Source organism: Oryzias latipes, chromosome 24, assembly GCF_053564925.1.
Source record: "Oryzias latipes strain Hd-rR chromosome 24, Olatipes_Hd-rR_3.1".
NCBI lineage: Eukaryota > Metazoa > Chordata > Actinopteri > Beloniformes > Adrianichthyidae > Oryzias > Oryzias latipes.
Genome location: NC_136260.1, coordinates 23,470,543 through 23,494,107, shown reverse-complemented (window position 1 = coordinate 23,494,107; position 23,565 = coordinate 23,470,543). Strand labels below are relative to the sequence as shown.

The 23,565-nt window shown below is 43.6% G+C and overlaps 2 protein-coding genes across 2 annotated transcripts in view; both read left to right on the top strand.

Annotated features, from left to right (window-relative positions):
* pex7 (peroxisomal biogenesis factor 7) overlaps positions 1-13,746 on the top strand; it is a 29,516-nt gene extending 15,770 nt beyond the window's left edge. The window contains exons 9-10 of the mRNA XM_004083318.5: positions 9,310-9,409; positions 13,355-13,746. Coding sequence (XP_004083366.1) covers positions 9,310-9,409; positions 13,355-13,453 — 199 coding nt within the window. The 3' untranslated portion in view covers positions 13,454-13,746. The remainder of the gene's footprint in view (positions 1-9,309; positions 9,410-13,354) is intronic.
* A 2,673-nt stretch (positions 13,747-16,419) lies between these two features.
* On the top strand, positions 16,420-21,320 carry slc35d3 (solute carrier family 35 member D3). Its single transcript, XM_004083373.5, has 4 exons — positions 16,420-16,932; positions 18,503-18,713; positions 19,366-19,523; positions 19,589-21,320. The coding sequence occupies exons 1-4, from the start codon at positions 16,708-16,710 to the stop codon at positions 20,327-20,329; spliced, it is 1,335 nt and encodes a 444-aa protein (XP_004083421.1). The 5' UTR covers positions 16,420-16,707; the 3' UTR covers positions 20,330-21,320.
* The last annotated feature ends 2,245 nt before the right edge of the window (positions 21,321-23,565 follow it).

Here is a 23,565-nt window from a genome sequence, read left to right as displayed (position 1 = left end):
AAAGATCAGTGCTGCTGCAAAAACACGGGATCCAGAAAGCAGAGCATTGTGGTAATGACCAAAAGGTCCGCCAACGTCTTCAACAGAACGCTTTTTAAAGTTGGAAAGAGAGGTTTTCATATCTGCTCCATTCCAATTACCATTAAACCAAAGTATAATATCTTCTGTCCTCATTGCAGAAAAAATAAGGATATATATGCAATCGAGTGATCAAACACAAAATGGGCTTTTCTTTTATTGAGCTGCAGGGACATTTTAAGAAAATCTGTAATTTCAAGGTAGACTGGCGTCTTGGAAGACTTTGTATTTTTAACTCTAATTTTCTTCTTCTCTGCCTCTGATGGAAGAAAAAAGGATCATTCAAAAATCTCAACTCTGCTCAAACATGATGGAATTATATATTCTAGTATATCTTTCTTTGATTTTGAACAAATGAGGGCACCTTCTCATATGTTTCCGTCCTGTAAACATCATTCTAACTCTAACCGAGGCCTTTTGTGTGGCCTCAGTAATAAAGCACCTTAATTACTTGTGGTATATTGTGTGCACTTGAAACTGGCTCTGTGTTTGCACAGCCATTGAGGCGGATGCATTAGTTATGGCAGCGTTTTAGGCTTTTTTTTTTGTCAGACTGTAGTCCACCAAAGCCGGATTTAACCCTAAATCAGTTTCAAGCAGAATCGTAGTGGGTTAAAATGCAAGTTTTTCCTCTGAGGTGAAAGACAGAAGGACGGACGTAACTCTGAGGAGAGACGGGGGATGAATCTGGTCCAACCTGGCTGTTGGTCAAAGCCTGTGTTTAATGTTTTATTGATCCACGCTATCATTAGCTCAATTACTCAGCGCTGACTATTCATTTCATTAGGGTCTGCCTCCCACACACACACACACACACACACCTTTATTTGTCTTAGTATGGACTCTGTACCGTATTTTTAAACCTCAAAGAAGCTTTAGGCTAAAAGAGAAATATGGAAACCATTTGGAAAGGAATCATAAAATGATGAGTTCATCATCATTCATTGAAGTTTCTCCAACAGCGACAGTTTACTGGTTCTAGTGTTGTTCCGCTTAAAGGAGATTGACGGCTTTAAGGGGCTTTATTAACCTGGACTAGAGGAAGAATCTAACCAAACATTATGCTGTTGAGGAAAAACCTGCAGGCTGAAAACAAAAGGTGCAAACTAATGACTTGAGTTCATGCCTACGTCTACATTTTAATCGAGGTACCGTTTAGGATGAATGACCAGCTTTAAAGGAAAATGAAATTGTTTTCCATTAGTTTAATATCCTGAACATAAACCTTTAGGGGTTAAACTCCATGGAAGTCTGTGCCCAATGTCTTCCAGTTATTGACGATCTCATGTACAACGAGCACCAAGTCCTGATGGATTTAAGATCCTTGAACCATTCGGCATTGATCTGGTTTAGTATGTATTCACACTGCGCTCTGGAATGGACTAAACCATCTGGAAAGGTCATGTAGTTCCGCCATAGTTAGTCTGTGGTCGCCCTTACCTGAAAAAGAAAAACTCTGATGTGACAAATAATGACACATAGAAGAGAACCGGTAAGAACTGCTAGACCTCCTATTGATTTACTGATATTTCTGGGCTTTTTGGGATTCGAGCTTCAACAGCTTAGTGCATTTTGTTTTTGTTTTTACTCAAGAAGCGCAGCAGTTGCATCACTTTAACCTCTGTGACTTACTTACATTTAAATTGTTTTGGATAGTCTGTCTGCATTGGCACAGAACCATGTTTGGGTTTTCTTGCAAATAACCCATTAATGAACCTTAGGCACACTGGATTCTGAGTTAGAGTTGTCACTGAGTACCTCAACTGAGTGGTAACTGCTAGTTACCACTAACTATTATCGAGGTAAACCAGTCTGATGAGTATGACAAAATATAAAGATGCTTCTGGATGTTTGTGGCTTAACCTTCATCCTGGTTCACTGTAAATATAAAGTAAACATCTTCCGGTGCACGGACCTGTGGTGGTTATGTCATCCATGTGTTCCCTCCCCAGACTTCACCTCTGATCACAGCCTTAAAAACCTTTACTATGAATTCTCATCTTAATGTTTGTAATAAAGCCGTTTGTGTGACTTTGCTGCAGACAAAGTGCCTTTGAGCTTCAACATCACTGTTGGAGAAAGAAGTCTCAGGGTCTTGTAACAGTAACTGTCACAGTCTGCGCTTGTTAGATAAGCTTAAATTCATGGTTGTTTTGATAACGGGTTTATTTCTGCTGATGTTATCTAATTAAATCACAGAAAGGGAATACAAGTGAAGCACACAGTGTGTGTTTCTGTGACTGCACTGTTTGTTTTTGACTGACATATCCAAAGACAGGTAGATAATTGTCCGTTCACAGCTCCAGCTGGAGATGTGTGGGCTTTGGGGGGATCCTTCACATGTAAACGCTGGAAGCATTGATCTGCAGCGACTGCTGGAGGCTCTAATAACCTCATTAACAGGAGATGCACGTCTTTACACCGTTTGCGCTGATCTACATGTCTTTCTCCCCCGGTCTGCTCAAACGTTACGTACCACGTCACTTTGTTTTTAGTGGCAGGACTTTATGGCATTTTTTTTAGCTGTTTGTCTAGTTTTGTGTAATGTGCATCATTCTTATGAGACCATTCAACCAAGCACATATACCACTTAAAAGAATTTCATTTACCTGCACGAACAAAAATTAGGTTTTTAATCAGCATATTTTGCTTGATGGCGTGCTCAACTGATGGTTGACCTCCAATTCAAACAGCTTTAAGAAGGTTCATTGATGATACTTTTTCCTAAGAAGCTTCTTTATAAACTGCAAAAACATTTTGTTTTTTGTTTTACACCAAAGCTACGTTCACACCGCCCTTGGCAACATCTGTGGAAGCAACCACTTCCAATGCAAAGTCTATGTAAACCTGCATTAATGCGAGTTTTGAGTGTCTGCATTCAAAACTCTCGCCCTCAAGCGTTGGTTTCTGCAACCGTTTTTTGGGCTCTACGTACAAAACGCTCGGCCACTGAACCTTAAACCAGGTCGATCTGTGACTTATCGGCGACTCAGATCTGGTAGGGTGACATATTTTAGTTCACAGAAGTGACAACCCTTTGAAAATTGATGATAGAGAATAAATTAAAAATTGCTGTTTGTATTTGGCTGGAATTCTACGACACCAAGTTTTTCATTTATCGGAATAGAGCTGTGGAAGTAAAAGCCTGGAGCAAAATTAAAACGCTTCAACATTTCGTACTTAGCCTCTTCCAACTGTAGGCGGCAGACATGCCCTAAGAAACGGTAGAAAAAGAAAAATAAGAAGGGGAAGCCCTTCCCTGCTTGTCCAGTGTGAACACCATGGGCTAAACTGACATTCTGTGTACAGATTCAAGAACACATGCCTGGTGTGAATGTAGCTTTACACACTGATCACTGGCTCACAGTGTGTGATTCTGCGTGGTCTTGTTCAGAGTGAGCATGGTTGCTGGAGCCTATCCCTGGACAGTTGACTAATCCATCAAAGGGTCACACTAACGAATATTTAGAGCCGACCGCCAATGAAGCACTGCTTACACTGTTGCAGGAAGCCAGAGTTCGAATGTAGATTTATTCTATGAATTTTACTTTTTTGAAACCTGTTTGTTTTTTTATTTTTATTTTTTGGTTCCGTTTAAATGATCAGTTTTGTAAAACCATTTTTTTCATGAATTAAAAAACAGGTTTTATTAAAATGAATCTGGTTGAATAAAAATAAATGTGAAGCTTTTAGTGGTTCAGCAGAGACGCTCAGCCTCAGAATGAAATGATGTCTTTAAACAACTACAATGTGATAAAGTTCATCATTCTGTAAAGATCATAAAAATCTCAAATGAAGTTTGTTTACAGCAGATAAAACTTGCTTTAAATCCAGGATTCATATTTTCCTCATTTTGTTTCGCGTGTTTGCTTTAGATATGGTGTTCTTCCATTAGCGTAGTTTTCCTGTTTGAATTAGAAACGTGTGTTTGTCACGAGTTCATCACTCTGGTCTCATTTGTCCCTGATTCTCCTGAACGCCTCTTTTTCGTCTTCTCGTTCTGTCAGGTTTTGTTTCCAGTCTTTTTTGAATCCTCTTCTTTTTTTCCCCTTTTATGACGATTTCACAAAGCTGACAGTTGACTGGATGGTTCCACTCAGTGAAACACAAAAGGGGGCCGGATAATTACTTCACGTGGAAAATGCAGACAAAAGATACGGTGAAGACTCATTTGTATAAACAGCATGCTGCCTTTTTCTAGCTGGCAGTGTCATCTGGTATTGTATATACATGCGGATGTCCACGTCATCTGCAGGTATTATTGTCTGAATCACACATGACTCTGATCCTGAAACGTTCCTGCGTTTACTTTCTGCACCTGCTTCATCGTTGACAGGAACAAAGGCGAAGGGGAAGAGCTTTGATCCAAAAGGGTTATGGTTCCTGACGTACTAAAAGCACAAGTTTAGAGCCATTTATAACAACAGACATTGATCTAAAGTTAAATGATAAAAATGTTTTTGCCGAGTCATTTCATTCACGACCATCAAGGTCATAAAAAAATCCAGATGAAATCAAAAAGAAGCTGCTTAATTTATGAAATATTTTGGATTAAAATCTAAGTACACACACAAAAACAGTTTTTTCAAACTTTTAAAGTTCGTTCCACGTTTTGAATGTTGATGATGTGTCTGAATCAGGAGATTTTCTACGTTTGTTCTATGGATAATCCTTTAGGGTTAGTCTGGAATAGTTCTGGTAGCATCTGTTTTAGTTTTGGTGTTCAGCTGAGTTTCTGTGATGATCCGAACTGCTCTAGATCTGACAGAGAATAATTTTTTTTTAACTCATTAAACCAACACAGTGGGGCTTTTGTATTGTATGTTTAAAATATTTGTTTATTTGGATGAGCGTGTCTACATCAGAGTTAACTCTCTACTCGCTAACCCCTGAAAGGATAGATTGCCCTGGATGGACTTTGTAACCCTTGTGCTATCCTAGGCACTTTAATGTTGGGAGGTGGGTCATCTAGACCCACTAGACAGTGCTCTGAACCTTTTTTCTTCAATGATTTGTGATCTTCACTGGTGTCCATGGATTACATGAAATCTTTCCACCTTTATCCACCTTTGTCATGGTAGGGAGAACACCTCAATGTAAGGGTGGATAGCACATAGGATAGCACAAGGGTTAATGCAGTTCAGACTTCACGATCCGTTAGCCGAAACCCTCGACAGACATCTGTACCAATCAACAAATGACGAACGCAAGAAAGTAATTATGTATATTCACGCATTTGTGCGAAAGACCATAATCTCATATGTATACATAATGTACGTAGTGTGGACCTCTGGCTCATCTCTGCTCCTAAACCTGACTGTGGACCTCTGGTTCGTCTCTGCTCCTAAACCTGACTGTGGACCTCTGGCTCGTCTCTGCTCCTAAACCTGACTGTGGACCTCTGGCTCGTCTCTGCTCCTAAACCTGACTGTGGACTTCTGGCTCGTCTCTGCTCCTAAACCTGACTGTGGACCTCTGGCTCGTCTCTGCTCCTAAACCTGACTGTGGACCTCTGGTTCGTCTCTGCTCCTAAACCTGACTGTGGACCTCTGGTTCGTCTCTGCTCCTAAACCTGACTGTGGACCTCTGGCTCGTCTCTGCTCCTAAACCTGACTGTGGACCTCTGGTTCGTCTCTGCTCCTAAACCTGACTGTGGACCTCTGGCTCGTCTCTGCTCCTAAACCTGACTGTGGACCTCTGGCTCGTCTCTGCTCCTAAACCTGACTGTGGACCTCTGGCTCGTCTCTGCTCCTAAACCTGACTGTGGACCTCTGGTTCGTCTCTGCTCCTAAACCTGACTGTGGACCTCTGGCTCGTCTCTGCTCCTAAACCTGACTGTGGACCTCTGGCTCGTCTCTGCTCCTAAACCTGACTGTGGACCTCTGGCTCGTCTCTGCTCCTAAACCTGACTGTGGACCTCTGGCTCGTCTCTGCTCCTAAACCTGACTGTGGACCTCTGGCTCGTCTCTGCTCCTAAACCTGACTGTGGACCTCTGGCTCGTCTCTGCTCCTAAACTTGACTGTGGACCTCAGGCTCGTCTCTGCTCCTAAACTTGACTGTGGACCTCTGGTTCGTCTCTGCTCCTAAACCTGACTGTGGACCTCTGGTTCGTCTCTGCTCCTAAACCTGACTGTGGACCTCAGGCTCGTCTCTGCTCCTAAACTTGACTGTGGACCTCTGGTTCGTCTCTGCTCCTAAACCTGACTGTGGACCTCTGGCTCGTCTCTGCTCCTAAACCTGACTGTGGACCTCTGGCTCGTCTCTGCTCCTAAACCTGACTGTGGACCTCTGGTTCGTCTCTGCTCCTAAACCTGACTGTGGACCTCTGGCTCGTCTCTGCTCCTAAACCTGACTGTGGACCTCTGGTTCGTCTCTGCTCCTAAACCTGACTGTGGACCTCTGGCTCGTCTCTGCTCCTAAACCTGACTGTGGACCTCTGGCTCGTCTCTGCTCTTAAACCTGACTGTGGACCTCTGGCTCGTCTCTGCTCCTAAACCTGACTGTGGACCTCTGGCTCGTCTCTGCTCCTAAACCTGACTGTGGACCTCTGGTTCGTCTCTGCTCCTAAACCTGACTGTGGACCTCTGGCTCATCTCTGCTCCTAAACCTGACTGTGGACCTCTGGCTCGTCTCTGCTCCTAAACCTGACTGTGGACCTCTGGCTCGTCTCTGCTCCTAAACCTGACTGTGGACCTCTGGCTCGTCTCTGCTCCTAAACTTGACTGTGGACCTCAGGCTCGTCTCTGCTCCTAAACTTGACTGTGGACCTCTGGTTCGTCTCTGCTCCTAAACCTGACTGTGGACCTCTGGTTCGTCTCTGCTCCTAAACCTGACTGTGGACCTCAGGCTCGTCTCTGCTCCTAAACTTGACTGTGGACCTCTGGTTCGTCTCTGCTCCTAAACCTGACTGTGGACCTCTGGCTCGTCTCTGCTCCTAAACCTGACTGTGGACCTCTGGCTCGTCTCTGCTCCTAAACCTGACTGTGGACCTCTGGTTCGTCTCTGCTCCTAAACCTGACTGTGGACCTCTGGCTCGTCTCTGCTCCTAAACCTGACTGTGGACCTCTGGTTCGTCTCTGCTCCTAAACCTGACTGTGGACCTCTGGCTCGTCTCTGCTCCTAAACCTGACTGTGGACCTCTGGCTCGTCTCTGCTCTTAAACCTGACTGTGGACCTCTGGCTCGTCTCTGCTCCTAAACCTGACTGTGGACCTCTGGCTCGTCTCTGCTCCTAAACCTGACTGTGGACCTCTGGTTCGTCTCTGCTCCTAAACCTGACTGTGGACCTCTGGCTCATCTCTGCTCCTAAACCTGACTGTGGACCTCTGGCTCGTCTCTGCTCCTAAACCTGACTGTGTACCTCTGGTTCGTCTCTGCTCCTAAACCTGACTGTGGACCTCTGGCTCGTCTCTGCTCCTAAACCTGACTGTGGACCTCTGGCTCGTCTCTGCTCTTAAACCTGACTGTGGACCTCTGGCTCGTCTCTGCTCCTAAACCTGACTGTGGACCTCTGGCTCGTCTCTGCTCCTAAACCTGACTGTGGACCTCTGGCTCGTCTCTGCTCCTAAACCTGACTGTGGACCTCTGGTTCGTCTCTGCTCCTAAACCTGACTGTGGACCTCTGGTTCGTCTCTGCTCCTAAACCTGACTGTGGACCTCTGGCTCATCTCTGCTCCTAAACCTGACTGTGGACCTCTGGCTCGTCTCTGCTCCTAAACCTGACTGTGTACCTCGCCTCTGGCTCGTCTGGCGCCTCCAGCTGTCCCCCGACTCCATCTGGATGAAGCTCGCCTGCTGCACTATTTAAACATGTAGTTGTAGAGTTAGATAAGCTAATTCTCTCTAAGAGTTCTGGTACATCGCCTGTCCATCCTGGGGGAGGATCCCTCCTTCATAATGACATCCCTGAGGTTTCTTCCTTTTTTTCTGGAATCCAGTTTTTAAAAGTTTTTCCTTACCAAGAAGGAGGGTCTAAGGGCAGGAATGTCCAGTTTATTTTGGTTTAGCAATTATCAGTTGTATTTTATGACTGACTTCATGTTCTTATACAATTACCGTCATGAAGCCCATTTAGACCACTGTTGTTGTAGTATTGGGCTATTTGAATAAAACAGAAAAAAATGGAAATCTCTTCATGTTTTAGTGATAAAGCATATCTCACTGAGACTCAACCACACAAAGATAAAGATTCATGGGAGTGACAGCAGCGATTTACACTCAGTCACAGTCACTCAGCATAATATCTCTGTGTCCCCAGATGCCCATGAGTCACTGCTCCTGTGTGTCTGTGTGTGTTTGCTCCCATATTAATACCAGCCTAATGGAGCCCAATGAGGACTGCAGTTCCCCTGAAAATGATTTAATTATATTTGGAAAGTGGATGAATCTAAAGGCAGTGTTTGCTGCGTCAGGTTTCTCATTCTCCCTTTAACACAAACTGGACAAACACACTGCACAAAAACCCACACGCTGTACAAACACACAAAACGGAATAGTCTTTCAATTAGCCTGATTGGCTGCTGCAGCTCCAGACCTGCAGACGGCGTTTTATCGGTTTCCTTTTCCTTCTTGGAGTCATTTTTAAAAATGGCTCCCATCCTTTCTGTATGCCACCTGAAAGTGGTGTTTTTGACTCTGAATTTGTTGGAAGAGAAGAAGAAGTTTGGACGAGTGCTAAAAGTTGTCAGAACAACAGAACCTGCAGGAAGGGGGCGGTGCGAGGCTCCTGCCATGGGCCTCTTAGGCAAACCTCAGGTTGGTGGAGAACCGCTGGGGTCCTGGCCTGAATGATTTCATTAGGCTGAAGTGCTGCATAACTCTAAGGCAAAGCCAGAGGCGGTCGGCCTGTAATCATTTACGTTTGTCACAGGGAAAGAAGAACACTTTAAATCCTGATTTAGAACAGACCGTTTGATACTGTTGACCTGACAAAATCACAAATGTACTTTTGTTTTTCTAGGATTAATTAAAAGGAGAATTCAGAAATCATGTCATTTTTGTCTATAGGAGGCCAAAAACAATTATTGTGATGAATATTGATATTTATTTAATCATAAAATGCTGAAAAAACTTTTATTGTACAGTGATAACAGAACATGTCCATTGATTATATTATCTTATGTTATATTATAAATATAACTCATTTCATTAGAATTTCTTTAAACAAATCACAGTGATATAAATCTGTCCTTTGTTTGCTTTGTGAGTTCAGCATGCGTGTTCTGCTTACAGGTTCTGGGACTTCGGCATGAATCCTCCTCTTCTGGACACTGTGGAGCATCACTCTGAGTTTGTCTGTGGATTAGATTTTAATCTGCATATTCCCAACCAGGTACCACACTTATCTTTAGTAAACGGTTTGCATCTGTTTCACATACATGTATCTCTTAATCTGTCTGTGAGGAAATAAATAAAAAATCAAAACCTTTTTTTCATACATTGTTTAGGAATCTTAAACTTTATTTATTAGAGTATTGAAGAGTTAATGTTTATGTGTTTTGGTTGCAGTCCTTGGTCCGGCAGACTCGGGGCAAATTAGCAGTGGGGGGTGGCGCTGTAAACAGCTCCGGCCTACTTCCTGTGACTCACGTTGGTGAGCCGCAACTCAAGTCTTGTATATTGTGACTCAAGTCTAGTGAGCCGGGACTCAGGTCTCGTGGCTCTTGAGTCGCGATACACAAAACCTGAGCTGCTACTCAAGTCTCGTGTATCACAGTCGTTTTCTCTATGCAAGTTTACACGACTGTCCTCGGACTCTACATACAAGACGCGCTGCCAATGAACACGCATCAAAAGTTAAACCAGTGGAACTTTGATCAGTCAGGGACTTGGATCCGGTAGTGACGTACGGACAGTGTCCTTTTTAATTAACGAAACTTGCCAAACGTTTGAAAATTGATCATGAAGGAGAAACTAATAATTGCGGTTTGTGCGCGGCGGGAATTCTGTGACCCCAAGTCTGTCATCCATCGGAATAATGTGAAAAGCCTAAAGCAGGATTCACCAGATTTGCACCGCTTTGACATTTCTCACCAAACGTCTTCCAACTGCAGGTACAAGAACTCGTATCGGGTAGCGACAGTTCAGTGTGAACACCGTATGCTAAAAGCGTGTTCAACCATAGGCGTTTAGCGCGTTCTTCAACACGCAACACGTGCCCGGTGTGAACGTGGCATCAGCCTAAAGTTCTTGGAGTGTTGACTTCAAATGTTTAGAACAAAAACCTTAAGTTTTATTGGTAAATATAAAATAAACTGATCATTTATTAAGTGGGTGTCGGTCATCTGATAGCATTAGGTCGACAATAATCTCCAGGAAAAGACTGCAGAGTCTCTGAGAACTGCCTCCGGTTCCTCAAGCACAAAGTTCACGGTGAGGAAAGTTGAAACCACTTTAGTGATAAACACCAGACATGGATTTTCATGTTTCTGTTCTTCATTAACATAATAAAAGTCGTATGAAGGTGTTTTTGTTGCTTCCAAAGCCTTCCTTTGACCTGAGTAACTGACAGGAACAGAACTCTGCTGTTGGCTGCTGAACTCTGATAACATGAACGTGACATGCTTGACCGCCGTGTGATGTTCCTCCTCATAAAATATGAAGCTTATTAGCCTTTTAATGACTTACTTTGTTCTGCTCTGCGTTCTTCGCAGACGTTCTAGCTGTTTTGAACTTTCCTCTTTCATTGTTTTTTTTCTGAATCCAGCTCTGGCTTCGTCTCCGTCTCTTCATCCCCTTTTCCGTGCTGCAGTGTTGGCAGCCTCGGCGTTACGAGTGGCTCTTAAAGTTAATTACAGGAGGGGATTTCTCTTCTGCGGGGCTGAGTCACTGCACAGCGCTTACTCATGCTCTGAGGAGATGGTGGAACGGCGGGGTGGGGGTGCAGGTTAGGATCTCTGGTAGCGTCCAGGGGACCAACAGCGGGCTCCCAATGACTGACTGGAGTTCTCTGAAGGTCAAACAGGACTTTCTATCGGGATGATAGAATGGATTTAATCGTCTTCATGAGGCTTCTGTACCGTTTCATCTCATAAATGTTTACATTTCATTTTAAATCTAGGAATTTCCTTGGGACCAACATCTCTGCTGTATACTTTTGCAGCTGTACTTTGTTAATTTTTTGGAACACATTTAGTTTTTTAAATAATTCTGAAGGAAAAATGAACATTTTTTCTGTTTTGTGAGAATTCCTGAAGTGTCTGTCTGTCTACCAGAGGATAGATTTGAACATTCTGTCACTGCTCTAAAAGCTTCGATGGTTTAACACCACAATACGATTTATGAACCCGCCAGACCTCTCCGCTCATCTGGATCCGGTCTTTTGTCGGTTCCTAGAGTCGTAACCACACATGGAGAAGCTGCGTTCTATGCTCCACAGTTCTGGAACAGACTTCCAGAAAGCCTCAGAGCAGCTGAAGCAGAAACCCAGCTGTTCTCAGCTGCTTTTGACCCGTTTTTGTCAAACGTTTACATCCACACTGCTAAAGTTAGCTCACTTTAACCCCCTTAATCTTTATCAATGTAACGATCACTCCTATTTAGGAAAATAGTAGAAACACTTTAAACCGTCTCGGCAGATTTTCTTGGGTTTCTGGTCAACTTTCTTCACCTTTTCTCAACATTTCTTAAAGTTTTCCAGCAGCTGATCTCCAAGAGTGTTAAACGTCTCTTCAGCGTTGTTACAAAAACATTCTTTATCTGTTAAACGTCAGGAGAAGAATCCATCACAAAAGTCAAAGTTTAAGCTGATATACTGGGATGTCTGACATTTTTCCACTTTTTGACGTCAGAACAAACACATTTTGTTGGCCGACCAGGGGATCTGGATAGGAATTTTGTTTTGGCTTTGGCTTGAAATTAGTTTGAATTCACACTATGGATGTTATAGAACAGATCATCTTTAATATACATACAGGCAGGAACGCTTTGTGGTGACAGAATGAAAGAGTGCCTAGGAAGGAGCCCTGGAGTATTTTACGAGACAAAAGTGGAAAACCGTGTTTAGAACAACTTTAAAAAGAAAAAAAACTCCGTTTGAGGAGATTGTTTGATAAAATCATTTTTATGTGACAAACGATTTTTTTTTGTGGCAGACTTTAAATGCTCCTTCAGCCTGAAAAGTTTCCATGAAACGACGGATCGTCTCCATGGTGACGGGCAGGAACCGTTTGGACGCTGAAGCAAATCGTCTGTCATGAGGAGGATTATGATTAAAGGCTGCGCTTCTGTTCAGAATTATAGAAAAATGATCAAAGCAGGAGGGCAGATGATAGGAAAACAGGAATTAATGAAATCAGAGCTGAAATAAAAGCTGCAGATTTATTGCTTTTGCTGTCTTTTCTGCAGGAAAAGAATGAAAAAATGAAATCGTTTTATTCTAATCAGGATCTCAGAGTGGATCACATCTCCGTCATTTGGATCAACTTTTTATTGTTTTTAATATTCTTAGGATCAATCAAAGATGAGGATCTTTTCTCCAGATGTTCCAGAATCACTGATAAAAAGAGAAATTCACTAGAACAAAGTAAATGTTTCCATTCGTGCAGCACGTTATTTAAATATAAGAAATCAAAATGTAGAAACAAGAAGTTTCACACAAACACTGGAAAAGGGAAAAATTCGCTTTAAAAGCTGGTAGATAGAATTACTTCAATTTAAATCTTCTTCAGCCCAAAAAAAAGTATTTTCTGCTGTTTCTAAGCAAATCATTTGTATTTTTTTTATTTTTTATGAGTTTAATTGTAATTCACTTTGATTACAGGAGCAAAGAAAGCAACTATAATAGGAGGAAGTGACTCAGTTTAAAACAAAATCTGAACAACATGAGAATCTTTGTACGTTGGTCCATCATAATAAGTCCTTAAGAAATCTAAAAACTTATTCTCAGAACATAAATTTCCATTTTTGTTTCCAAATTAAGGACAATGTCTGCCGGTCTAACTCTTAAAATAAAATCTTTAACCAAAAATTACAGTGAAATTTGAGGTTTTTAGCTCAAATGTTTCTGTTTTCTGAGAATGGAGCAAAAGGATTTAGACTCTTTAAAACTTATTTCTCTTAGGAGACCAACATGAGTTAAAGCAACTTCAAACCTGGTCAAAAATCTAAAAACAAGGTTTGAAATCTTTGCAAGGATCAAACCGTTTGCAGACATGAGAACTGGAATCATTGGAAGGACTTGGATTCTGAAGGCAGAGCGTTTCATCTCCACACCTTCTGTTTGTGGGCTTGCAGAGGGTTTTTCCTGTTTCTAAGATCCGTGTCGCCCTGCGTGCAGGTGGTGGACTGTTCCTGGGACGAGACGGTGAAGATCTATGCTCCCGCCTGCCTCTCGGCTGGAAGCTCTGCAGCTCAGGGAGCGCAGGCCGATGACTGAGCTGCTGCTGCTGAGCTTTAGTGCAGAGCGTCAGGAGGTTCTGAGCATCACCTCCCATGAGGAACGGAGGGGAGAACCAACACAAAAGAGGATCAAGGTGGAACGCCACAGAGATTCCCTTTGACTGGGAGCTGAATCCCAAAAGGATTTTTCCTCCTCTGTATATCAACATTGGAGACACCTCAAACTAACCTTTGATATTTAGAGTCTTTTAATTGAAATGATAATCTGTAACAGACTGGAATGTAATGTTTTGAGAGATTGAACAATAAAGTTTTGTGTTTTTGATTGTATTTTTGGATCCGTTTGTTTCCATAACCAGAAGCCGAAGAACCTTTAGTTCTACATCCTGGCATTTCGGTGTGCTTGCTGACAGCAATCCTTCAGGGTTTTTGAGGCTGTGGTGTGGCGGCTGGAGGTTCAACCCCCCTTGACTGTCGTCGTGTCCTTGAGCCAGACACTAAACCCCACATCGTAAGAATCCCATCCGCTGCTGTGGCTAAAAGCCTCTGCCAGACGCTGAGGTGGAAACGCCCACCGTGCAGAAAAGCTTTGGGTCGCTTCGACACCCAACAAATATTCCTGACGTCTTTAGTGGACCTTTTTTGCTCAGTAAAGTCTCTCACAAGCTTTTGGCTGCAGCTCAACACCAGAAGGAAATGGCTTTTAGGAGGAATTCATCTCCATCAGCCCAGAAATCTATGCTGGAACCTGAAAACTCCTCACATCTGCAGCGGCTCGGTTTGAACTCCAAACCGTTTTCAGAGGAACACAGAGACAGACTCAGCAGAAGAGTCAGAAAACAAAAGTCAAGCTGGACTGTCAACTGCAGTATTTTCATGCCTTTCTAATCTGTTTCTCAGCAGAAATACAAAAGTGTCAGTTTGGTTGACATTTCTGAAAAGCCTGAACCAGAGACTGAATGAAGGATTACACTTTCTAACCTTTATTACCTTCAGCTTTCAGGACAAAGACTTCCTAAACTCTTTCTGCTCTTCTAACTGGAAGCTTTTGCGCGCTGGTTCATAAGGGTCGTCACCCCCCTCCCCCTCCCCCCTCGTGGTTTAGAATCTGATTTTCTGATTAAATATTTCAATTAAAATCTTCTCCAAGTCATTTTCACGCCCGTTAGGAGGCATGATGTCTCTGTCTTTGACTGACGAGGAAGAAAATCCACCAGAGAGAGGAAACGGATGCGTAAAGGAAAATGACTGCAGATTTTCTTTTTTTCCGTGTAAAGCAACACATGAAAAATGTAACTTATTCACAGTAAATCTTCTTTTTTGTCTTGGAGATCCCACATTTTGAGAATTGAACAAAAGTCTTTGTGTTTGGATGTTTTTCTGCAGATGTAACCCCCTGCTTTGGTTCTGATGCATTTCACGGTGCTCAGATATTGAAAGAACATGATCCACATTTAAACATGTTTGAATCTCAGCTCACACTGCACACACGTGTCAAATCTTCTTCTGTCAAAGATCAGCTGACATATCAGAAATGGAGAGCAGCTTTCAAACACAAAATCGGGATTTGAACCACCAACCTCTGATTATGTGTTCTTCTAACTGAACTGAGTTTGGTAAAAAAAAAAACAGGCTCCCTTAGTTAATGTTAGGTAATGCCTAATAAGGCATCTGTTAACAAAGTATGAACAGCCACTTTTATGCATTCATAACTGTAATATTTATTGCATTAGTTGGCAGTTAACTAATGTTTTATTATTCAAATTTACTTCATAAAGCAATAGTAAAAGTTGCTTTATGTATTAACTACAAGTTAGTAAATCCATTTTCCTCAAGCCTTAATAGTTTCTGATATAATAATTGACTATTTTTGTACATGAAAAGTCAGATTAAAAAATGAAAAGATGTTTTGGATAACTTGGAATATTTACAGTTTGAAAAAGCAGGTTATTTTTGTGGTGAGAGGAGTTTTTTCAGACCCAGATTAACAACATTTGATGTTTTAGGACCTGATGAGAGGATGAGGGATTTGAACCATGTTCGGGTTGTTCCATTGACTTTTCCACAAACACTAATCCAAACACTTCTGTTTGGATTAATTATGATCCTGCGGATCGGACGAGTTTAATATTTTATTTCAGGTTTAGGTCCTGAAATTACTCTTTTATTTATTAACTTCATATTTTGTTTTTGTAAATCCCAGATTATATGAAACTGGGCTGGTAGGTTGAAATTTATGTTCAGGTTTGGGACAAACAGGACTGGGAGAGGAAGCCGGTTGGTCAAGTTTGTAAAAAACACAAAAACAAAGTTCCAGAAGCTGAAGGTAAAATTTTTCTGTCTTTGAAATGTTAGAGAAAGTGGAATTAAGACGCCTTCCTTTTTCTCTGTGAACCCGTCAGGATGAGAAAAGCTCAGCTAAAAAGTTTGTATTTGTTTCCTTTTTAATTCCTTTGAGTAAATTTCTGATTTCTGCTTCACGTAAAAGCAGAATTTTAAAAATCGATACTGTTTTTTGGTTTGTTCCCCACATGGTCATCCTGCATTAATGGGGATTTGAATACAAATGGGAAATGTAGTTTTAAATCTCGGGCGGCAGTGGCTCAGGCGGGTGAGCAGGACATCCAAGCCAACTGTCGTTGGCTGGGGGGCACCTCACCCTCCCTGCCTCCAGTGTGGCTCCACTGGTGTGTGAATGTGCATGAATGTCCCGGTGATGGTCAGAGGGGCAAACTGGCAGCCAGGCCTCTGTCAGTCTGCCCCAGGGCAGCTGTGGCTACATCAGTAGTCACCATCACCAAGTAGGAGTGAATAATGGACACAGTGTTAGCGCTTTGAGTGTCTGGAAAAGCAGATAAATCCAATCCATTATTATTATTATTAAATCTAGTTTGAAATCTGGTGATATAAAAGGCAAAGCCCCGCCTCCAGGGGACAGAGCCACGCCCACTCTGCTCGTCCCGCCCCCTAATGCTCATGCAAAAGGCGCTGCGGCAAAATGTCATTCCAGAGAGAAGGACGGACTCCCTCCCCTGTGCTGCTGATGCTGCGGTCACTCCTCCTCCGGTCCTCATCTCCGTCCTTACCGGGAGGAAAAAAACATCTGAGGAGGAAGAACTCTTCCGTTCCCCGGTGATGCTGTGACCTTTTCTTCCAGCTGCGCTTCCCGCCTTTTCCCACACTTTTCCTGTCGGTACCGGCGCGTAAAGAAGCACCCCCCCTCCTCCTCCGGACCGTTACTTCCAGAACTTTTGCTTCTCCGGTCCTCCAGGAGCCCAGGCCAGTGCCGTCATGGATGTCCTGAAGAGTCACTTGTTGGGGGTCTCGGTGGCCGTGGCGCACGGCGTCTTCTCCGGTTCTTTGAACATCCTGCTGAAGTTCCTCATCAGCAACTACCACTTCACCTTCCTCACCCTCATCCAGTTCCTGACCAGCTTCACCGCCGCCGTCACCCTGGAGACCCTGAGGAGGCTGGGGAGGGTGCAGATCCCCCCCTTCAGCATGCAGCTCTCCAAGGTAAGGCGGGAACCTGCGCGCTGGGTCCCCGGGAAGAGCGCAGGAAGAGCTCAGGAAGAGCTCAGGAAGAGCTCAGGAAGAGCAGAAATGCACCATCTTCTCTGTACTTCAGCCAAACGCAGCTGTGGTTCTGCGGCGACGCAGATCAGAATCAAACTTTTATCCTTTAATCTGTTTTTTTCTTTGAAAAACGATTCACCAAACCGGAGTGCCTTTACCCACGCGTTTTTTGAGGTTTTTAGTCCCCATCAACGTTTTATTTAACTAAAATGAAAAATATTTAAACAATTTGTTTGCAGAAAAGAATTTTCTTTCTTACCTCCGTTTTTTAAATGCATTTTCACCTTCAAATAAACCAAATTAAAGAGTCTGATCCTTTGATTGGCTGACAGATGATGGTCAGAGCTGCTGACAGATATTCTAATAATAAAACAAAAGTAAGAACTCATTCAAGACCTAATTTGATATGAATTTATTTGTTTTCTGGCCATTCTGGTTTTCATTTTAAAGTTCATTCAACCAGGAAGTTTGTTTTCTTAAAACGGCTTCTTGAAAAAAATGCATTTGGCAAAGTTTACTCTGAGTAAAAAAGGAAAATTCATGTTTAGTTTTATATATTTAAATAAGTTGTGTGTCTAAATTGATCCAGAACCAAAGCAAAGCTGGTATTTTGGTTTCCTCCCCACTTTTTTTTAATGTTTTCATCAAAGACTGAAGAGAGGAATTCCTGATATCATTAGGAGGTGTTTGCGGCAGGATCATAATGAGGGTTATTTCTAAAAGAACAAAAAACATCTTTTTTTACCTCTTCATTATATTTTCCTTTGATTGTCATTTTATTTTATTACATTCTTACAAAACAATTACAAAAAAAGAACACGATACTCAAACCTGTTTTTTGTGACGATGAAAGGAGGAAAAGCTAGAAAAAATATTATTTCTGCCTCTCTTACTTAATTATTAAACCATTGATGCTTTCCTCTCAAGTCAAGAAAAAGCAAAATGTAGAGATGAAGAAAACAAGGCAGGAAATAGAAATATGTGTAGAATTTGATCGTGTAACAAAAATGAACTCAGTTATCCTCAGATTATCCCTTCATTAAACCCTGAACTTACACCGGAGACTCCTGGTCAGGAACAGGAGCAGCTGTGTGACCAGCACAGCTAAATATTAACTGTAGTTTGTTGAAAGTCCTCCAAGAAGCAGCACAATGAAATAAAAAAATAAAAAGTTCCCTAAACATATTTGGAAAATGAGAATAATTCTATATTTCATGTTTTCAGGTTTATAGGATCGGCAAAAAAGTTCCTCTAAACAACACAACAGACACATTTATCCATTTCACCGCGTGAATGTGGAAACAAACAGCTCTCTTTTCAGCCTATCACAGTCAAGGATTTGATGACATCATGGGTTCTACGTCAGAACTAGGCGATTTCAGAGGAACCAAAAGTTCAAATGAGCTCCTTCAGACAATGATCTTTAGTTCCAACATGTCAGGTTTACTAGAAGGAGAAGCTAACAGAAAGAAGGATCCCAGCTGAACCGTCCTCTTCTCCCCCCGTGCAGGAGTTCGCCTCGGTGTGCATCCTCTCCACGCTGCAGTCCACCCTCACCCTGTGGTCCCTGCGGGGGCTCAGCCTACCCATGTACGTGGTGTTCAAGCGCTGCCTGCCGCTCGTCACGCTCAGCATTGGCGCGTGCGTGCTGAGGAACGGCTTGCCGTCTCTGGGGGTGGTGACGGCTGTGGCCATCACCACCGGGGGAGCCGTGCTAGCAGGTGACAAACACACACACACACACACACTCACACAGCTCAGGTCTCTATGCCGATTTCTGCAGAGTTCCTAAAACCTTTTGATGACAACTTCCGAGTCTTTCTTTGTTCTTTTGCACGGCTGCATGAAATCCTCGTTAAGCTTTCATAAATTCTCTGAACCAGGAGGATAACCAGTTTGATCGATGTGGAATGAGCCCCGATCATTAACCTCCCACCTGAAAGCTGTTGTGCTGAACAGAGTTATGGCGTTTTGCTTGGTGGTTTTCCAAAGTGTAAACCCGATCAAACAAGATAACTGATGCTTTCTGTAAAGCTGGTTGTGGATGGTTGGTAGATGTTAGAGAAACGTCTGGTTACATTGAGACTTTGACTGTTTAGATAAATGAGCAGAATCAGTTTCCTCCTTGACTTTATGCTGAAGGACACCAGAAAGCTGACGGATTTCCTCCAGGCATTCCTCTGACGGATTAACCGGATTGTTTCTCTGTAGTCTTTCTTGGTTGCATCAAGAGTTGCAATCAAGGCAATTTAAAACATTGTAAAAAAGACTTCTAAAGGTGACTTACCTGCTACATCACTTGAATTTGTCAAAAGAAAAAAATGTCATTTTCTGTTGACTCCAGTAAAAGTTCTTCTCCTGATGTTTCTGCAGGTGCCGGGGACCTGACGGGGGATCCGTTTGGTTACGTCACGGGTGTTCTGGCGGTCATCATTCATGCTGCGTATCTGGTTCTGATCCAGAAAACCAGCCTGGACAGCGAGTACGGAGCCCTGACTGCGCAGTACGCCATCACCATCATGGCGTCTCCGGTACGATCCCCGTCCTTTGTTTTTGTCAGTGAACAGTCCCGTGAGCGTCCTGCCGTCTGCCGCAGGTGCTGCTGGTGTGCTCCGTCATCTCCATGGACGCCTTCAACATGTGGTCGTACGAAGGCTGGAAGGATCCTCCAATCCTGGTCATCTTCATCCTCTGCATTTTCATCGGCTGCGCCATGAACTTCACCACGCTGCACTGCACCTACATCAACTCCGCCGTCACCACCAGCTTTGTGGGCGTGGTCAAAAGCATCGCTACAATCACGGTTGGCATGCTGGCGTTCAAGGACGTGGCTCCGACCCGGCTCTTCATCGGCGGGGTGGTGGTGAACACCGTGGGCTCCATCACCTACTGCGTGGTCAAATACTTTGAGACCAAGAAGAAGAGCTTGTACGAGGACCTGGAGAAGGCGGGGGGAGATGCCCCGCCTCCCGGTGAGCCTTATAAGGAGAAGCCTCCACTGGATGGAGACGGGCTGAGCCCCGGTCCTGAACCAGAACCACAAACTGCAGTGGGTTCAGAGGGCAGTGTGGCGAACGAGGCCGCGGCTCCACATGTTCCCAACGGAGAATTACAAACAAGAAACGGCGGACCAGGAGACCCAGAAGGAGGTCTGAAAGCCGTGGTCATGACAGAGAAGGAGGTTCTGGAGATGCAACGGGAGCACATCCATCAGGAGAACGCCACGGCGAGTCAGCCGGTCAGCGACAGCTTTGTTGGAGTGTGGCGGTCCGTTAGAAATCTGCAGTTCTCCAAGAAGGAAACTTTGGTTGATAACATGGAGGTGGAGAGTCCTTAGAGCGCCAGGATGGCGCCACCTGAGCGGGCGCCGTGGCGGGAAATCGGGTCTTGACATTCAGGAAATGAAACCAGAGGACTATGACAGACTGGACATGTAGCATCCGCATTTCCTAACCAATGCCTGAAGGTTATGGACCTTGGAGCGTCCCGGAGGAAGGGAGCCCCTCATTTCTGCTCCCCGTTCTTTTAGGCGAAACCACGCGGACGCCGGCGCAGCATGATGCGGCCTGGAGTCACAGGGAGGAGCCAGATCGGGATGAAAGCATCCGCTTCGTCACCCGTGGCTGTGGGAATGTGAGAAACTGGGTTTGCTCGGCTTTTGGTTGGTTTGTGTCCAGAAAAAAAAAAACTTGAATTGTTCTCTTCAAACATGCTCATCACAAAGCTGGAGGTCACCGTCACGCGTTCTTAACCTCCAGCAACAATCCGGATTTTTAGGAAAATGAGACGGCTTCGTAATACTTGATAGAACTTTTTCCTTTCACTGGTGGACTGTAACTCTGTGAGCAGGAATGAGGCTCTGGAGGTTGACAACTGGATTTCCTAGGCCTCTACTTTCCTACAGTTAAGGAAAAAAAAACATTTGCTACACATTTGATCTGTCGATTTTGCTGCAAACTTTTCATCCACGACAAAAAACAACAAAAAAACTGATTTTTCCAAAAGAGGCAATTGATAAATCTTCTTCCCACATTCGGACAGATTTCCTGGTTCCAGCTGGTTGTGGGGACAAAAACTTTTTTTCTTTCTAAAATATTCCACTCAGCATCGATCAGAGTTTAATTCTGATGTTCCGTGAAAATAAAATCACAACAATTTTTGAGATTTTATTGATGAACCGAAGGGTTTCATTCTAATCAAAAATGAAAACAACAATAGAAACATTTGTTTGTTCTTCCATTCTCCACTTGTGAGTCAGAAATCTGATGTCATGCTGTGATGATGATGATGATTGAATGCAAACTTGAATAAAATGTTTTTAAAAAGCCTGTGATGGTTATTGATGCTTTTATTTTGAAAGACTTAAAGGCGTCTCCAGATGATCAGGACGTTTTCATGAATCAGCTCACTGCTGTCTGCGGTTGTCACGGCGCCGCCCCCCTCCCTCCCACCTACAGGCGGCTCATTCTAATAACATCAGTCCAAGTCTGTCTGTCTGGAGGCTGCAGAGCGGAGCAAACGCCCCAAAGGATTATTCCCAACCGTCAGCTGGAATGGAGCCTGCACATGTGGGCGGAGCTGTCAGAAATCTGCCACTTTCTGCTCATTCAGAGCGGTCATTAAAAAAAAAAAAAACACGTTAACGACTTTTTGATGATCATTTCTCTCCTGTGCCCTGAATGCAAACATTTAGTTAAAGTAAAAAACAGAAATTCCATTTATTCAATTTCCCCACAACTTGTTCAAACCTCAATGTTTGGGTCACGGTCCTGTTCTGGTTCGGTCCAGACCGTCTATAAAACCTGGAGTGAGTGTGACGTCTCCCTCAGAAAACGGCTTCCTCCTGGCTTCAACCAGATGCGATATGAGCGCCGCCATGTTGGAGCCAGACGTCGTCAGTCAGCAGCTGTGATTGATTGATGGCATCAAACGTTTTCCTTCCCCCTTTGGCAGGACGTCCTTCATCTCCCGTTCCCCAAACGTGGCCTCTTCCACAAACGCTTGGAGCTTCTTGAAGTGTGTCAGGAGAAAAAAGCCGTCCAGCTCTGATATTGAACGGTATTGATCGTCGCCTCTCACACTCCACAAACTTCAATTAACGTTACGGCGTCTCCCTGAGCAGCAAAACGCAGACAGACAGGTTTTGGGAGCACATCTTCAGTTTCTGTGATGAATGCAGCTTGAAAAAGACGATTTCTGCAGGTGAGTAAAAAATCCCAGACATGCTGAAATGTTTGATTGACCTCTGACTTCTGACAACCGTTTACTTAGAGTCTAAAGCTGTGAGAAGACAGAAAATGTGGAGTAAAGGTCAAATGGATGTATCAGTAAGGGTTAATGGCCGACCAATGTTTGCACGACGCGGAAGCCTGAAGCGTCAGACGGTTGCTTCTGCGAAGTGCGTTAATTCTGATAATGTACACTTCAAAGGCCATTAACCCGCTTATACCATGGTCCCTTACAAAAGAAATAAATATTCAATCTGTTTTTAGTACTTTATTCATGTTATTTTTTCAGTTACGCACCCCTGCACCCCTGGTGCGGCCCCTTTGCCGGCTCAGCCGGCGCGGACCTTGAGTGCAGCGGCAAAGGAAAGCGATATATCTATGCTGATGATCACGATGTGTTTATATATAAAGCTTCAGTTCAGAGAGAAAGTTCTTCTCTTACCGCTTCCTTCTGTCCAGATGATGAAGCTAAAGTTTGCTTAAAGAAGCCAGCGCAGTGATACAGAACATTTAAGCTAGCTGACCGGATCTACGTTTTTAGCCGTGCGGTTAACACTGTGCGTTATCACTTTGTAACCCTTGTGCTATCCTAGGCACGTTAACGTTGGGAGTTGGGTCATCTAGACCCACTAGACAGTGCTCTGAACCTTTTTTCTTCAATGATTTGTGATCTTCACTGGTGTCCATGGATTACATGAAATCTTTCCACCTTTATCCACCTTTGTCATGGTAGGGAGAACACCTCAATGGAAGGGGGGGGGTCATCTAAGATAGCACAAGGGTTAAAGCACACCGCCAACAGCAGCCAATCAGAATCGAGTATTCACCCGGGCCATGGTCTAAAACTAGATAACTTGAAATGGACTCGGACCCTCTGACCCACAGACTTACCTGGACGTTCCAGCACAGCCTGTACACCTTCTCTCTGCAGATAATCGGCCAATTGAGGAGAAAAAAACCTGCAAAGGAAAACGAGGAGGAAGTTTGATCGACAGAATGACAAGAAAATGAGGAATTCTGCATAGGAAGCAGGTGCAAGAAGAGGACGACGCTGCAGGAGGAGATCTTTGGACAGGCGGCGTTTATGCTGTCAGACGGAATCGGTTTTGGCTCAGACTCAGTTTCATTTCTAAAAAGCCTCTTTCCTCTTTTTTTGGCTCTGAGATCTCCCACCACTCAACTTTTAATACGGAGAGTTTGCTTTCTGAAGTTTTATTTCCAATTAAGCAGAAACATTTGAAAAGCAAACCTCATACGTTTGTTCAGTTTTACTGAAATCTTTATGTTTTTAGGAACTCCGACTGTGGAAGCTGCAGGTGAGATGTGTTACGTTTGGGATCTCAAA

Excerpts from the sequence above, each read along its gene's own strand:
- slc35d3 (XM_004083373.5), top strand. The coding sequence starts at position 16,708 with ATGGATGTCCTGAAGAGTCACTTGTTGGGGGTCTCGGTGGCCGTGGCG. Across the intron at positions 16,933-18,502 it reads TCAGCATGCAGCTCTCCAAG|GAGTTCGCCTCGGTGTGCAT; the intron begins GTAAGGCGGGAA and ends CCCCCCGTGCAG. Across the intron at positions 19,524-19,588 it reads TCACCATCATGGCGTCTCCG|GTGCTGCTGGTGTGCTCCGT; the intron begins GTACGATCCCCG and ends CGTCTGCCGCAG.